Here is a 17,372-nt window from a genome sequence, read left to right on the forward strand (position 1 = left end):
GAGGCCCTGACCCCAGAAAGTGGAGGCCGCAGACACGACACCAAGCAGCAGAGTCCTGGCAGTCAGCTCCTGGCTAAGGAAAAACTGCCTTCAGAGACCAGGATGATCATCAGTTTACAGCCCAGAGCGGAGTCTATAAACTTCCTTACAGCTTTCTGGAGCTCACATGGACTCTTGCTATGTGAAGAAATCCAGAAATAAAAAGAGGGACAAGGAGCACAGCACAGACTCCCAGTGCTACGCCTCACAGGCCTCTGAACAACGCTTCTGTTCTTCCTCTAAGATGTCAGAGTGGGGGCGGCTACAGATGGAGCACAAGGGACAGAAAAATATAAAGCAATGCCACTGGAAATAGACATAGACCTATCACTCTTTCTAGAAAGCAAAGCATGGAAGAGAGAAAGGCAGGATTCTGGATGGATTGAGAAGAGGAAGGGATATTTAAGAAGCCAGGACCCCGGCAGCACACCAATTACAATGATACGTACCAACAGATGCTACAAAATTCTCCTCCTTTAAACTTCTGGTGTCCGGTTCCTTAGGACCCTTTCCTGTGGCACTTGGGGCCCGAGGTCCCAGCTGGGGGACTCTCAGCTGGGCCATAGCCTTTGGGTCCCCCCGCCCAGCCAGACCAGGGTCCTTGCCAACTGGGGTATTTACACCTTCTGTGGGACTTCTCTTCCGCTTGTCTGGCTCTGAGAGGAAAATCAAACAGAGAAGGAGGTTAAGAGAGGTAGCAAATGGGAATACGGGTAAGGAGAAGGAGGTAGTGAAGCCAGGAGACAGGAAGACACAGAATATAGAAATGCGGGGAAGGCAAAGTCAACATCACAACGCAGAGTCTTGCCCACTACGTATGCACACACTAGAAGAGAAAATCCCCAGCCCGGTGGGGGCTCACCATGGGACAAGGTGCCAGCCCGTGGAGACGAGCAAGGGGTGGGGTGCCCTACCTTTGCTATAGTAGTGGGTCTGGGCGATCTCTAGCAGCCCAAAGATGCTGGCCATGCCCCCGAGCCCTGCGTGGGCATATGACTGTTCCAGGCTGAGCACCGTGCACTTGAGGAGGTCCAGCATGCCCTTGTACACCTTCCGGCTGATCTCCTGCAACCACAAACCAGGGCCTGGTGTGGGCAAATTCCCTTTGGGACCCACAGCCTTCTGCCCAGGAGATTCCCACAGCCTGGTCCCAGTGCTGACCACGTCTGGGATGATGTCCTGCCGAGCCTCGTCCTCGGACTGTGACACACGGTTCAGCTTGCTGAGGACGAAGACCCGCAACTGCTCGCTTTCCAGCAGCCGCCGCACCTTCTTCATGTTGAGCCAGCCCACGCCCTGGCCATCCAGCACGCTGTGTACCACCTCCTTCAAGAACTGCTGGTTCTCACTGCAAGGCCACATGCCACACTGCAGTGTCAGCCACCAGGCAGAGCAGCGCTCCGCTCACCAGGCCGAGGCAAAACCAAGCCCTGTGAGGCCCTAGCCTCCGTACCCTTTCCCACCAGAAGCCAGGACTGCCCCGTGGAGACTGGATGGGAATGGAAGGGCTGGCAGGGAATCTACTTCCTCTCCTCCAAGAGTTTCCTCCACATCTCGAGGTCCCTGAGTTCTGGACAGGAACCACTACCCACCCTGAGGACCTTTGCGTCTCGCGCTCCTGAATGAACCCAGAGCCGCTCTCCCACTGGTTTATATCTCAGCCCCTGATGCTTCCATCTCCCAATAGGGCCTCACTGCACCAGCCAGGCTAGCCTCGAACTTGACATTCTCTCTGGGTAGAAGGGCTTAGAGGAGTGCATCATCGCGCCCAGCTACTCTACCTGAGAGCTCTTACAACAGTGTTGCCGCTCATTACCTCGAGTTGCTGGACCGGCCCTGGGGTGACGGGGGCTCTCTTTTCACTGTGGGGCTGTGTTTAATCACAGACGACTTCTGGTCCACCAAGGCCCTCCTGTTTCCTGTAGCGAGGAATGCAGGAAAGGCAGATGTCACTGCCGGCCGGGGCTTCCAGCAGCACAGCCCCGGGTGGCAGTGCTCTGCACCCAGGCCCAGCAGGGCAGCTGGGCTGGCACCAGGGCGGCACACACAGGCAGAAAGCAGCCATGGCAATGTGGAGGAGGTAGGGATGGAGACGGCTGCTCCACATGCACCGCACACGCCCCTCGGGCAGCATGGGCTCTCGGGACGGCAAGGCAGGTCACTCAGGGGAGGCCGCTTGCTCCACGAGGAGGATGGCCCTCAGGCAGGCACGGAAGATGCTAGGAGAAAAGAGACCATGCACAGCTCACGGGCAAGACCCACCTTCACCACTCCCGGGGCCGGCTTCAGTAACAATCTCCATTAGAGTATTTAGCCCAAATACTGGGACACAAAATACACAATTAGTAGATGCACCACCATACCACAACCCATACACCCTCTGATGGAGCAGGAAGTCAAGCGTCTGAGAGTCCTCCCAAAGCTTCAAGCTTGCATGTGACCTTGGTTCTCAGTCACACTAGCGCTGGAGGCTAAGTGACCCGGAGACAACCAGGGTTCCAAGAAAGACCATCCTTAAGGCTGGGCTCCTCGAAGCCAGGACAGAGTAATGACAAAGGGAGCCTCGATGCTCAACAGGCACATGCGTGTTTAGCACAGGGGTCCAAAGGCCTGGGAGTGTCCACAGGCAAGAGGCTCCTCTTGCAGCCACTGTCATGGGAAGTGGGGGGACATGAGGATGGGAGGTGCCAGGGGTATAGGAGCAGCGGATGGGATGAAGCGCAGCGTGCAATGAAGGTTTCAATGCTCGCCCCTCCTGGTGGATCCTACAAAGCCAGTCACATAACCCCTTTCACCCCAACCCACCTGGCCACATCTGGAGTCCCTGCACTGCCCCCTGGGGTTCTTCTGCCCACCTTGCCCACGTTCCCCTCCCCACTGGAGGCTCCATTACTTATATCCTTGGCATTTTCAATGAGTGTGAGTGAAAGCTCAGTCACAGGACACAGAGCTGCTTCCTACCATAATTAACTAGTTTAGCGCAGCAGCCACTGAAAACAATGGAAAGCCAAATTCACTTCAACGAGGCCCCTCAAACTGTCAGAGGCCCCAAGTGAACTGAAATAAAGCCTAGAAAGCCAACCAAAATCCACTCAGCCTACTCCCAGGCCCAAGATGGGCCCTAGCCCTAGGAAGAGGCCAGCTCCATCAGCACCACCAGGCCTCCATGGGCATCCTCCAGGGGCAGCTCCTGGGCACAGCTTCATCCTAAGGGTGGGCGACTAAGGACAGCTGATGACCCCTAGGTCAGTCATGGATTTCTGACCAGGTTCTCCCCACCTCCAGAAGCAGCCATGGTGCCACAGTTGCCATGAACCTACGTGACAGAACAGGGCCTTTCCTATGTATGGGACAGTTTCCACCTGACAACCATGCCTGTGATGTGCAGTGAAAGCCGTGAGAAGCAAGTGAGGGCCACATCCGGCCCCAGGGCTCCAGGTCCAGGGCGCCTGACGAGCATGCCAGGTCTGACAGTCTCCTAGGAAAACCTGGCTCGGCACAAGAAAGGCCGTCATTACCTTTCAGACTGGGGAAGGGCGTGGTCTTCTCTCGAGCACCCTTGGTGGGCAACGTGAGGTTTGAAAGGCTGAAGCTTGTGCTGTGGTTCCGGTACAGGCTGCCTGTCAGGGGAGGACACAGGACCAACAGTTTAGCGAGAAAATCCAAACACTGAGGCCTGGAACTGGCACGACCCTCACTGCCCTCCTAAGCGCATGTGGCGTGCTGGGCCGGATGCTTGCTGCTCTTAGAAGGGAGGGTGTCTAACTTGGGTAGACAAAGGAATCACCACCAGTAATGCTCAAAGCCCAGTGACAACTCTCACAGGCCACCTGTACTATCACCTGCTGCTCACCTGAACCAGATGGCTTCTGGCCTGAGGTGAGAGCTGTCCAGCCCTGGCTTCTGAGAAGTCGCACAGTCACGTTGTCCCCCGAGGGCTCTCTGCCACCCACCCCGCCTTCCCACACACTGAGAGCAATACCACCCCTCACTGCAAGGACAATCTCCAAGGATAAAAATCAAGCTCATGCAGACTCCAAAGAATGTTCACAGAAGTCCCTCAGTAGCAAAGGAAACATCTGATATAAACCTAAAGTAAATCTGACCAGGACATTTCTATAAAGTAGTGATTTTGAGTTTAATGCTTGGTTTTTAATGGACTGCTCAGCTATTTTGCCTGAAACAGACAAAATCTCCAGATACAAACATCGAGTGACTGGGCCAGGGAGACAGCCCAGCTGCATCAGCACCTGCCTGGCAAGCACAAGGACTCAAATTCAATCCCCGGTACCTCAAAAACAAAACAAACACTGAGTGACTGACTGATCTACCTGTCCTTTACAGGCCCCATCTAGAAATCCTCTCCGCAGTATCACCAAAAATGGCTTGATGATGGCACCCAGCCCTACATCTCAGGCAGACGGGAGGGACAACTGAGCTCAGGTACTCACTGGCAAACGACATGATTCCCCCGAAGCCCTCGGCACTGGTGTTGGAGACGGTGGAGGTTGGGGAGCTTGCGCGGGAGTCCGACTCTGCGTCCGAGTCACTTGCCAGCTTCAAGCTGTTGGGCCGCAGCAGCTTTTGAGCCCTTGAATGCACAGTGGCACCTATGAGCCCCAGGTGGGGGACCCGATCTCAGGGCAATGGGCCTCAGGCTACACTGCAGTCATGGCAGGGCAATGGGCCTCAGGCTACGCTGCAGTCATGGCTCCCTCCCCAGGATGCCTGGGCCCCTGGATCAAGCACCAGCCTCAGGGATGGCAGGCCCTCAAGGACACTCTGCTGGGGTGTACTGCTGCGAGGTCCTCATCACCCATCTGGGAGGGACCCCACTCTCACCGACTGCCATGGACATGCTGGCTGAAGCGGGGTGTGTACTGCTCCCCCTGCTCCTCCTCATCCTCCTCCTCCTCCTCGGGGGGAAGGCCACACTGGGACTCCAAATATAGGCCATCACAAGCTCGGCGGCACACTGACCCCTCTCCACTCTCTGCCTGCCGCCGGTCCATGCCCACTTTGCTGAGGCTGGAAGGCCCAGTAGGAAGGGACTTGGAGATGCCAACGGAGGACTTGTCCATCTCTGTGTAGTCAGCAGGTTCCTGAGGGCCACATCCAGTAAGAAGGTCACCTGGTACCCAGAGTGCCTTTCCACATCCCCAGTTTGGCAGGGCAGGGCCCCCACCTGTCCGATTCCTATCCTGTGGCATATATAGGCAAAAATATTTGTGGCACCCTTGGTCTCTGCCTTCACAAATTATATACAAGGGATCTTAGCTGTACCCCTAAAAATATTGTGATCTCCTGGAGTCAAAACTATATCCAGGGGCCAAGGAAATGGCTCAGTACAAGAAGCGCTTGCCTGGCAAGTGCAAGGGCCAGAGTTCAATCCCCGGTTCTGCCAAAAAAAAAACCAACAAAAAACTATATCCAAGAAGCTCCAAGCCATGATGCCTAAGGGAGACGGATGGACAAAATGTGCCTCACAGACCCGAGGCCACAGCCCGACTGCTGTCACCACGCCCTCGCGTACAGGGTTGGCTCCATGGATGACAGTGCTGGGGCTGCTGCTGGCAGTGGTGCTGGAGCTGGAGCGCAGGGCAGGTGTTTCCTGAGTGTGCTCGCTGTCAGGCCCAAGCTCCTCTACTTCCTTCTGGTTCTGCAGCTCATCAATCGCCACCTCACTCGCATCCCCCAGTGCTGCATGCGTCAGAGGGTCCACATCTGCCGGAACCCAAGGGACACAGGTGAGACGGCCTCATCCCTGAGCCTCGCCAGTGCCAGTGGAGGTCCCCAGTATACTTACTGGGAGTATCACCATTGATGTCACATTTCATCATCTCACTGACGAAGTCACCAAGCGAGGAGTAAGAAGAGCTTGAGTCGTCGTACTCCATACTGTCGCTGCCACTGCCACATGAGCCGCACAAGGCAGGAGGAGCGAGGACGGACATGGGGAAGGAAGCAGATGGACAAGGTAAACAATCTGCAGCTAGAATCTAGAACACATCACCCAAGACCAGGAGAGAAGGAAGCCAAGCAAAACAATTCCTCAACACATAACGCAGTGCCTGGCCGCTACTGCCTATGAGATTCGGTCTCCTGTGTGCTGAGGATGGGCCAGTGAACGAGAGAGGGATGCTCACCTGTCATCAGTGGGGTCGGAGTCTGAGTCGCGCTCCGGCGGCACACTCAGTGCCTCAGCCAGCTGGGAGCTGCCATCATAGACTCGGTAGTGGATGGGCTGCAGCTGGTGGGCATACCACTTGGGCTTGTCACCAATCAGGGCCGGATCAAACATATCTGTCCCAGAGGAAGTGGGATAGTTAACAGCAAGGAGCAAAAGGCAAACAACACACAAAAGGAAAAGCAGGAGCCAGATGTGGTGGTGTAGGCCTGTAATCGTAGCACTCTGGGAGGCCTGAGGCAGAAGGACTGCAAGTTAAAATCCAGCCTAGGCAGCGTGGTGCACTTGCAAGACACTATCCCAATAAAATGAAGTGAAATGAAATAAAATAAAATAAAATAAAATAAAATAAAGTAAAATAAAATGGCTGGGGATAGAGCTCAGTTCATAGGCAGCCCTGGCTTTAGTCCTCAGTACTAAACAACAACTTGGGAAAAGCCTAGAGGCAAAACAGGAATGGGAGACTGGAACAAGCCAAGGGACAGGCCCCTAGAAGAGGCCACCAGAGGGCGAAGGGTACTCACTGTTGTGGATTCGCTGGAAGGCATAGTTGGTGGGGTTAAGGATCCATTCCCCAAAGTACTCCACGGCCTGAGTCCTGGCCAGTTTCTCAGCAAAGGGAGTCTGTCGGGGACGTGAGGCTAGAAAAGAGCCAGCCTGGAAGGCCACCACGGGCCGAGGGAAGAGTCGCAAGGTGCGCGTGTGCATCTGGAAGCCCTGCAGCACATTGGCAGAATTGAAGAAACGCACCATGGCCACTCTGTGGAGAGGGGACGCAAGATGACGTGAGAGGAGCAACCCCGAGAACCAGAGGCCTCAGATCACCTCCCAAAGCAGAGGCCGGAAAGAACTGGCACTGCCGCCTGAGACTGTCCTGAGCTACTCCTCTTTGCTTTTGCTTAGGTGGAAAATGCAACCAAACATCATGCAAATTTTGTAGATGAAGCAAGTGTGGCTCTGCAAGACAGTCTGCAGCGAAGGCAAGACAGCAGAGAATCACGCGGGAAGCTGGGATCCTGTCATCCGCTTGTTCTCACCTAGTGGCAACATCCACTGAATCCACGTCGTTGCCGTAGATGAGCGGGTTGAATTCAGTGGAGGGCGTGGACTGCAGGTCATTAGAAGGCCTTCCCAGGAGGAGCGGGATCTCTTGGCCCTCGTGGAATTTCTCCAGGTTGAGGATAGGCTGAGTGTTGAGACTCATGCTGGCCAGCGCCTGTCAAACAAGAAACCCCTCAGCTAAGGTGGATTTCTGGGTGAGTAAACCGATCTCCTCTCCCACGCGGGAGCCTTCTAAGGTCTCCTACATCGCACTCTCTGATCAGGATGCTCTGAACAAAGAACAGCACTCACTTGCAAATCATGGCCAACCCATTTTAGGATCTGCATCTTTTTTGTTGTTGTTGTTTTGGCGGAACAGGGGATTGAACTCAGGCCCTTGTGCTCGCCAGGCAAGAGCTTATTCACTCAGCTATCTCCCCGGCCCTAGGGCCTGAATCTTTGGGGAAAAAAAAATCCAAATATTCTGGCTTACAGAACTTAAGTCTAAATATGAAGCTCTTCATGTTTAAGCCAATCTAGCTCACAGCAACCAGACCAAACCTAGAGCTCAGGACAAGCTGACTAAATCTGAAGTCTGGAACCAGAGTTTCCAATTTATTTGAGTTACCAAATGTCTTTTACATTGAAATCTATACATAAAAAATAAGTTACTGTGATGTCAAAGATAGCTTCTTGGGTCAGAAGGGAATGGAAGCCCTGTGTGCTCGGCACTCACAAACTAAACGAGCCTCTAACAGGCTCATTTAGGCATAGCTGGGCAGTGTTTCTAAATATGAGTGAGCGTCAGGGTTACCCGGGGTACTACCCAAATGCTGGCTCTGATCCCGGGGGTGATTTCAACAAGCCCAGGTAAAGACAAAGCAGCTGGTCCGTGGACCACACTTTGAGAAGCAGGGTCAGAACAAGGAGCCCAAGGACCACAGGGCCTATGAAGTTAGAGTAAGGAACAGGCATCATTTCAGACTGGCCTCTCCTCTCAGCAGTTATACTTCACTAGCAGTGGAAAAGCAGCAAGTACAGATGGCAACAGAGGGCTCTGGGCCTGCAGCCTTGCGAGATGTCACATCACATGGGAAAAGACGAAACAGGTGAGAGCAGAAGGGGCGACATGAAATGACCTGAGTCCAACCCCGGGGGTGCCATCTAGGGGGACTACAGGGATTTTGTACAACACACACACAGAGCCCAGAAAGAGACTTCATGCACGAGGAGGCCTATGTGTGGTATTCTAGGGCAGGGCAGGGAGCAGAGCCTGGCCCAGCTTTACCTTTAGGTACTGTGGTCAGCATGCAGAAGAGGAAGAAAAGCAGCAGGCAGAAGGAAGGGGACACAAAACATATTAAATTGTGTCATGTACATGTCCCAGCTCCCCATGAGGAATGCGATCAGCATGTACTGCAAACATGTACAGTAAAACTAAAAGTTAAAAGGAAAGTGTAAGTACAAATAAAAAACTTACACAACACATAACTGCTATAATATTATACTAGGGATCAGTCTATGTATTTTTTCAAAAGTCCTCTCATATGAGAGAGATGTAGCAGCTAATCTCAATGTTATCAATGGAAAAACTAAAATATAAGCAATGGAATTTAAATCTCAAAAAAAAAAAAAAAAAAAAAAAAAAAAAAGAGTTGGGTGTGGTGGCACATGCCTATAATTCCAGCCCTTGCTGAGGCATGTGGAACTCAGGGGAATTGGGAGGACTGTTAGGGAGTTCAAGGCCACCATGGGTTACATAGCCAGAACCCATCTCAAAAAAAAAAAGAAGAAGAAGAAGAAGAAGAAGAAGAAGAAGAAGAAGAAGAAGAAGAAGAAGAAGAAGAAGACGACGACGACGACGACTAATGAATGAAAAAGTAGAAGTGAGATTCTTCAGAGAAAAGAAGTCTGAGGTAAGGATTCTGTAGGCACAGAGAGAATGTTCTGATGCCAAGAACAGTGGGCAGGACCCCAAGCAGAACCGAAGGCTCTTTCACATGGCGTCCTCAGTTTTCCAGGGTGATGGAGTCTGAGACAGAATTTTTGAGATTCACCCTGCTGCGTCAAATCGGAGTACGCCTCTTTTGACCACCCGGGACAAAGAAATGGAGTCCGTTTGCAGTCTGCAAAGAAACTGGCTCTGAGAATACCCATCTTCCTCCAGCGACCCCACGGCATCTACTCCTCCTCTCCTCCGTCCTTCACCCACCTGCTTTAAGTGTTTCTTCAGCTCCAAAGACTCTGGTTCTGGCAGGATGGGTAGCATTTCCGCGTTGGTGGGGGCAATCACCTGCACCAGAGAAGAGATAGCAGGCACGACCTTACACGACCGCTCGGGACCTCTGCTTATACACAGACAGCTAGCAAGACGAAGATTTACATACACATATGTGCATACACACATATGCGCACACACATGTCCCGGATGATATATCCTTCTTAGTGTTACGATAAGTATTTATATGCTCACATGCACACATAATACGCATACGTATTTTAAAGGAAATATGCCTGAGTGTGCCAGGTGACCAGATAACAGGCACGAGTCGTATTTCCTCCTTTACACTCACTTTTCCTTTCTAAAGTTTTATACTGCATACCTTTGGGCTTTTTACCAAACTTTAATTCATCACACTGCAAATGTTAATTTTTTAAAAGTCTGCATGGGAAGCATTTTTACTGGGAACTACTCATCAGCAGAACCATTAGGAGATGGTCTCCAGGGGTCAAGAGCGTGTGCCACAGCCAGCTGTCTGCTATCACTGAAAACTCTAAAGGGATCGCCATCACTGACCTATTCCTCAGACAACAATCCCACAAAAGGAGCCGCCCTACTGCTGACTTGAAGGGCACAGGGGGAGCACTCAATGCTGGCCAAAGCAAGTCCTGCTAATTCTTTGAACACTCACAAAGAGCCCATCTGGCCAACAAAGTGAAGCAACATTAGAAGGAATTATTTCAAGTAGCGCAAGAGAAATAATTCAAAGAAACAGGCTTTACAGACTTGGGTCTAGAATACAATCCCATTCTGGCCCTCCAATGCCTCAGCCCCGAACCTCACCCGATTGCTGTCCAGATCCACCAGCCACACATCATCAGGCATCTTGAAGTCCAGTTTGTAGAGAAAGAAGCTGGCAGGAACCCCAATGATGTACGGGGTTGGTGCCAGCAGCAGCTGTGGAAAGGACAAAGAGGGTAAGAAACAAATACCAAGCCTCCTGGAGTGTTTAGCCAGCCAGCATTTTTCTAGACAAGGACACGCAGAGCCACAACTCCCTTTCCAAAACCCTGAGGTTAGATGTGTTTCAAAATCGAGCCTTTTTAGATATTGGAAAAGTAACACAATGCATCTTCTGTGTGTGCCATAACCTACAGCAGTGTAGTGAGGAGTCTACAATCACCTGCTGTGACTAGCGCAACAGACCACTCCAAATCAACTGGATTTTACAAACACGTTACAGTGGCCCAAGTCCAATACTGGCTTCTGACATCTGTGGAAACTGTGCCTCCTCCCCCAGCAAAAAAGGAGACAACGGCAGGAGATGCCTTGAGATGCACCTGCTCTGCTGATGCCATGCACGTGGGGAGCAGTGGAATGACGGGGAACATGTACTCCAGCGGGTAGATCATAGCCACGAACGCCATCACGGACATGGAGAGCGCGTTGTAGTCTCGGGACTGCAGCACGACCTGCACAGCCACACCCCATCGGTCACTCAAAGGCACAAAGTAAGACCAACCAGAAAACACTTCCACCAGGGATGTAGCTCAGCAGCACAAGTGCCTGCCTGGTAAGCACAAGGTCCTGAGTTTGATTCCCAGTAGAAAAAAAAAAACAAAACCAGACAACACTTCTGATATGGCAATTCAATGACTTCTTTTTTGTAGTATTGGGGGTTGAATCCAGGGCCTCATGAATGTGAGCAAGAGGTCTAACCCCAAGCTGTAGCACCAGCCGTTTTATTTTTTATTTTTTTATTATTATAAATTTAAAATTTATTAATTTTTTTATTATACTGACTACAGAATATTTTAGCAATTGCAATTCTGATGTTTTACATGCTTCTGTCTGACTTAAATGAAAGCACCTGCCTTTTTAAAATTGTGCTTTAGACAGGGTCTCTTTAAACTGGAAAGCTGGTCTTGAACTTGTGATTCCCCTGCCTCAGCCTCTCAAGTGTCTGAGTTTCTAGGCAAGTGCCCACTGTGCCTGGTCCCATCCCATGCCCCAGAGCCCAAGCACTGAGTAACCCTCCCTCAATCACTACCTTCCTAGAGGGTTCACTCCCTGTCCCAGAGTCAGTCACTGAAACAGCACTCCTGGTATTTCCAGAGTTAGAGCAGGATACTCAGGATAACACCACTGAGCCGCAAGCCCATTGAATATATCCCACATAATACCAGCAATGCATTTAACCTGTACTGCTGAGTTACTATTACCTGGCATTGCACTCCCTCCTAGACACGAAGGAAATGAAAAAGACACAACCCTGTCCTCCGAGAGCTGGGGAGCCAGCCCCCGGCGCTCTGGCAGAGCTTGCGCCCGCGCACCTTGTGCTCCAGCAGGATGCAGGTCAGAACCTGGAGGCACGCGTCCACACCCAGCAGCTCCAGGGGCAGGTGCAGCGGGAAGTCCACCAGGCTGAACCGTGAGGGGTCTGGCAGAGCAAAGGTCAGGGGGGGCTGGAGCTCCTGAGGGAGGACCTCGACGTCCACTCGCTTCTGCCCAGAGACGGGGACTGGGGAGCGCAACAGGCGATAGATCCAGGCCTCAATCTCTCGGAGGTCATGCAGAAGGACACTGGATTTCTCCTCTACCAACAGGGATCCTGTGAAGATTCGCCACATGGTATCCCTGAGGAGCAAAGCGCAGGGGGTCAGACACTTAAGCAGTGGGAGCTGAAACACGACTGCAACAACGGAATTCCCCTGGGCCGAGGATAGAGCTCAGTGGTGCAGCACCTGCCTGGAAAGAGCGAGGTTGTGAGTTCGATTCCTGTTGCCAAAAATAAAAAGGAAACCATCTCTTTGGGAGAACCCACTCTCTGAGCTCAGAGGAGACCAGAGAGTTCAAACAGGAGCAAGGACAAGGGTAAAATTGTGGATATGTGCCAGGGGCAGTGGTGCATGCTGTAATCCCAGCCACTTGGGAGGCCGAGGCAGGAGGGTCAGAAGCTTGAGGCTAGCTTAAGCAACTTAGCAAGACCTAACAGAGGCCTAACTCTGCCGCACCCTTTTTCTTAACAAGGGCTCCGTGCTTCAGCAGGTCTGAAGGACCCAGGCTGTGGAGGTCATGTCCTCTGCCCCTCACAGCCCAATCACAGCCATATAAAGCACTTTCCGCCCTTCTCTCCGCTGGGAGCGCCTTACCTCTGGACGCCTCTCGGGATGGCCAGCTTCTTGCCCAGCAGCCGTTCGCTGCAGCAGTCCACTAGCCGTTTGAGGGTATACAGACACTCGCGGAAGGTGGAGAAGAAAGGGTAGTGGCTGAGCACGCACAGGGATGTCAGGGTGCTGTTGCGGGACCGGCTGCTGCCCTTGGCCCGGCGCTTGGTCCTTGGAGACTGGGTCACATCGGGGGTGGAGTCGGCCCGGGGAGGCTGCAGGGATGGGCCGCTCTCCGAGCTCTCGGGAGCCCCCTCTTCCGAGGCCTCGGTGGCATGGGTCCCTTCCTTCCCACGGGACCCTGCCCCACCTTCCCCCTTTTCTTTAGGCACCCGCTTCTGGAAGGAGCGGTAGAAGTTGACACAAATGCCATAACGTGTGACTCCAGTGTCCTTATCTGTGAGGGTGAAGACGAAAGAGGTGTCATCCCGTAGGCTCATGCGTCGCTGCCGCACACTCAGGCAGCCCTCTGGCTGGCAGAAGAACACAACATCCGGGGGCAGAGGGAACTCAGCATGATCCTCCAGCGGGTAGCGCCGCAGCAGCTCTGGCGTCTGGGCAACACTGTCACTGCTTGGGTGCCTGAGGACAGAGACAGAGTCGGCAGCCTGCAGAGACAGCACCCCACCAAACTGTGACCTCAGGCAGCAAGTCCAAGTCCAAATGCTCTTCTGGATAAAGGAACCTAACCGGGAAGTGTGGCTATTTCAAAGACACCCATCCTGACAGTTCCGCCTTGCAAACAACCACCAGCACCTGTGGCTGAGGAGCACCTCTCAAAGCGTGTGAGCTAAGAAGCACCAGAAGAATGCGAGCGGGTGGAGAAAGTAGGGAAGGCACATTTGCTAGAAACTCACAAAGACACCAAGAGCAGAGTTTTGCTCTGCCTCTGCAGGGACTCACACTCTGAATCCACCCCACATGCTGTCTCCCCTTCTGGGCTTGATGCTCTCATTGGGGTAAAATATCAGAGAGGAACAAGATATGCAAAGCCATGTGGAAATGGGGTGGAGAATAACCCGCTGACTATCCCAGACAGAGCAAGGCACAGTCTCTTCCTAGTAGGTTACCTGGCGCCTACGATCACGAGATAGTCAAGTAATCGAGGACAGAACTTCTTCTTCTGCACCATGGTTCCAATTCATCAGTTCATTTCTGAGAAACTTCAAGCAAGAAGTCAGCGATACCAGGAGGAACTCGAATATTATCTGAAAATTCAAGGTAGTAGGAAAGCCAGCCAAATAGCTCAGCGGATTAAAGTGCCTGCTTAGGCAGACGCAGCAGCTGGGGTTCAATCCCCAGCGTGCCATGCCAGGCGGGCCCCCGGGGCGTGCTGAGATGGGGATTGCGACTGGACATGGTGGTGCACCCCTGTAATCCCAGCTCTTGGGAGGCTGAACACAGGTGGATCACTATGAGTCTAATCTATGTAGTGAGACTCTGTAGACCCTGTACTAAAAAAATATCCTACTCTTCACAAGGTAGTAGGAAAAATGTACTGATAAGATCCACAGCTATACCTAAGGGAATCATGCCCCTCAAGTCCATCCCAGCTGGAGGCCTCACACACATCAGAGGCCTTGAGTCTCCTACTAAAGACAAGGGAACATGACACCTACCTAGCCCATCCTGTAGGCTTATCAGCTCAGAGTCAAATATCAAGAAGTAGGGTAAGTCCAGCATGGTAACACATACCTATTAATACCAGCATTCTAGGAGGCTGAGGCAGAAAGATCACAAGTTCCAACACTGTCTGGCCAACTTCACAAGATCCTGCCTCAAAAGTAAAAAATAGGCCAGCCAAATAGCTCAGTGGATTAAAGCACCTGCAAGCAGGTGCAGAGGTTGGAGGTTCAATTCCTGGCCTGCTGTGCCAGCCCCAACCCTGGGGCGCGCTGAACCAGCAATTGAGACTGGGTGTGGTGGCACACGCCTATAATCCCAGCTCTTGGAGGCTGTAAACAGGCAGATCAGTACAAGTCTGATCTAGTAGTGAGACCCTGAACACCCTGCAGACACTTCCTTAAAATACAAAGAAAGAGAAAGAGAGAGAGAGAGAGAGAGAGAGAGAGAGAGAGAGAGAGAGAAATAAAAAAGGGGGCCGGGGAGATGGCTCAGCACTTGTGTGGAAAGTGCAAGGGCCTGAGTTCAATCCCTAATTCCTCAAAATAAATAAATAAATAAAAATTTTAAAAAGGGCTGGCGGTGTCACTTAGGGCAAAGGCCCTGGGTTAAATCCCCAGTACAAAGAAGAAAAAAAGAAGGAAAGAAAGAAAGGTAAAAGGCTAGGGATCAGGCTCAGCGGTAGAGTTACTGCCTGGCATGTACAAGGCCCTGAGTTCAATTCTGAGCACAGAAAAGAAAAAAGATACCTAGATAGGTGGATGAATGGACAGATATATGGATGGATGGATGGACAGATGAACAGATAATGGCTGACCTCTCCACCCCTACCAAGCTAGCTCATTTCCAGCCTACCCCCTGGAGCTCTGCTCTGAAAGTGACTTCATTTTGGTTACCATGACTGAGTTCAAAACGGTCACTTTCAGAACGTGCTCCAAGAAAGATCAGGATCAAACCAGACTCACTCAGCACTTAACTGGCCTTTTAGGTCTAAATGAAACCTGTGCTAACAATCTGCATTCAGCTTGATGAGAAGCTACTGCACAGACTGTCTACTTAACTGCACCTGGACAATGACGACAGCTGACTATCTAGCACAGGTGATGCCATGTGGAGAGTGTCTGTGTCCCAAATCCCTCCCTCAACCACTCTGTCCCCTTCAGGCAAGGGTCTCTGCAGAGGCTGCTGCTAGCTCTGCCCTTGGTGCTGAACGAACAGTTCTCTATTCTAGTCTTGGGATTGGAGTCAGTAACTTAATCTGCAGAGGCAGCCTTGTCCCAGTCTAACTCACAGACATTGTGCATTAGGCACAGAAATATTAGGATTCCTCCCAGGTCAGGGAGAGGAGTCAGAAGAATTCCTAAACTGTAGTCCTAAAATTAGAAAAAGTTTACATGAAATTATCTCTTATTTCCCACTAGGTCTCCCTATACATATATTTCTTTGAATAAACTGTTTCACTCCACTACAGGGCTATTTCCAGAACTCTGGAATTTTGCCTCAAAGTTCCATGCAAGACCACATGAGAACTTGGGTTCTCTCTCTCTCTCTCTCTCTCTCTCTCTCTCTCTCTCTCTCTCTCCCTCCCTCCCTCCCTCCCTCTCTTTCCTCCTGTATGCTTAAGGCCCTATTTGACTTACACAGTGAGTAGAAGTTCTACGTTTTCTCTCCCCTACTTAATACCAAACAACTACTTGCAATGCCTCTTGGTCCTCAGGCTAATGTTCCCTCTTCTCCCTTGCTCCCAATAGAGGACAGGCAGGTAATAGGATTCAATGTTGTCTCCATAGCGACTCAGGCACCCAGCACTATTTATAGTGGAGTCACAGTCCCTCCCCTCCCTGGTGACCGCACAGTGCTGTGGGCTTCTACTCCAGAGTCAGCCAGGGCCCTAAACCTGGACTCCCCTCTTCCATCACACCACCTTCTGATAACTAGGTTCCTTCTCCTGCATCTGCCACTAGTTCGCATTTGGTCCCTATTCTAGCTTTTGATAGCAGCATCTTATCACCAGGTTCCTAAGCTTGTCATATAGTCACTCGTTTCTTGGATCACCTTTGTTTAATGACCCCCTCAAATGATCCTGTTGTTCTCCCAACCACTAGAGTCATGTGAGGCCCCACTATAGACCTGGCCAGAATTAAAAAAAAAAAAAAAAAAAAAGAGGGAAATGAGGACATAATATGGGATATGGATGAAAATACAATTTTTTTCCATAAAAAGATTATATGGAAAACATCTAAAGTGGGAGCCAATTAAGTAAAACAATTTATAGAAGCAGAGTTCTAGGCTAGACCTTGAAATGTAGAGCTACACGGAGACCCAGGATCCCTTTGTGGCTAAATCTCAGTGATTAGGCCTGAAGCGTCTCCTGCTAATCCATTAGGCACTGGGACCTCTCTATCCTTGGGATTCCAACCCCTCTCCACTGAGAACTATCTGATAAAACTCAAGTCATCATCATATTCTATGGTTCTCATCATCCTCCAGAGCAACAAGGACCTGAGATCTTGTGACTCTCCTAGCCTCAAATGGCACGTTTTTGGGCCACAATTTATATCGCATTTTAACAGCCATTACCCTCAGTTATTCAGATTGCAGATATAGGAAAGGCTTTTTCTCTTTCTCTCTCTTTCCCTTTCCCAGGCAGAATCAAACTCCTCTAACACTGCCCATAACTCACTGTCATCAAAACCAGTCAGGCCGACTCTGCCTCCTGCTCTGACCCTAGATTACTTAATGCATGCAAAGCCCCTGATTCCTATCTCTACACAGTCCAAAACATCAAAGTCAAAGCACACACACCATTCTGAAGTCCAAATCACCATCTACATCTCAAATCCACAGACCTTTACATTATCTATGCCTTATTTTAGCCGACAGTTACCTCGCTAACCACCCTTTTGGATTCGTCCCTTCTTGGGGGCAGGATCTCATAGTAAAACCACAGGAACCCGAGAGTGATATGACATCTTTGCTGACGTGAGCACCACGGGAGGCCGGCCATCCTCCTCCCCCTCTCCAGGCAGTGACCTTGCAAGCTCATCAGCACAGACTGGTTCAGCGTGGAGAACTCAAGCAATGAGGTCGGCGA

The 17,372-nt window shown here is 51.4% G+C and overlaps 1 protein-coding gene across 1 annotated transcript in view; it reads right to left on the reverse strand.

Annotated features, from left to right (window-relative positions):
* Madd (MAP kinase activating death domain) overlaps nucleotides 1–17,372 on the reverse strand; it is a 40,834-nt gene that overhangs the window by 22,548 nt on the left and 914 nt on the right. The window contains exons 2-20 of the mRNA XM_023710576.1: nucleotides 13,726–13,863; nucleotides 12,641–13,237; nucleotides 11,822–12,125; nucleotides 10,829–10,960; nucleotides 10,332–10,445; nucleotides 9,480–9,560; nucleotides 7,264–7,442; nucleotides 6,751–6,986; nucleotides 6,186–6,342; nucleotides 5,846–5,949; nucleotides 5,573–5,763; nucleotides 4,882–5,141; nucleotides 4,491–4,630; nucleotides 3,558–3,659; nucleotides 2,302–2,361; nucleotides 1,856–1,958; nucleotides 1,201–1,387; nucleotides 954–1,104; nucleotides 489–695 (exon numbers count right to left, since the gene is read on the reverse strand). Of these exons, the coding sequence (XP_023566344.1) occupies nucleotides 489–695; nucleotides 954–1,104; nucleotides 1,201–1,387; nucleotides 1,856–1,958; nucleotides 2,302–2,361; nucleotides 3,558–3,659; nucleotides 4,491–4,630; nucleotides 4,882–5,141; nucleotides 5,573–5,763; nucleotides 5,846–5,949; nucleotides 6,186–6,342; nucleotides 6,751–6,986; nucleotides 7,264–7,442; nucleotides 9,480–9,560; nucleotides 10,332–10,445; nucleotides 10,829–10,960; nucleotides 11,822–12,125; nucleotides 12,641–13,237; nucleotides 13,726–13,787 (3,367 nt within the window). The 5' untranslated portion in view covers nucleotides 13,788–13,863. The remainder of the gene's footprint in view (nucleotides 1–488; nucleotides 696–953; nucleotides 1,105–1,200; nucleotides 1,388–1,855; nucleotides 1,959–2,301; nucleotides 2,362–3,557; nucleotides 3,660–4,490; nucleotides 4,631–4,881; nucleotides 5,142–5,572; nucleotides 5,764–5,845; nucleotides 5,950–6,185; nucleotides 6,343–6,750; nucleotides 6,987–7,263; nucleotides 7,443–9,479; nucleotides 9,561–10,331; nucleotides 10,446–10,828; nucleotides 10,961–11,821; nucleotides 12,126–12,640; nucleotides 13,238–13,725; nucleotides 13,864–17,372) is intronic.

Source organism: Octodon degus, unplaced genomic scaffold (assembly GCF_000260255.1).
Source record: "Octodon degus isolate 3935 unplaced genomic scaffold, OctDeg1.0 scaffold00018, whole genome shotgun sequence".
Classification (NCBI taxonomy): domain Eukaryota; kingdom Metazoa; phylum Chordata; class Mammalia; order Rodentia; family Octodontidae; genus Octodon; species Octodon degus.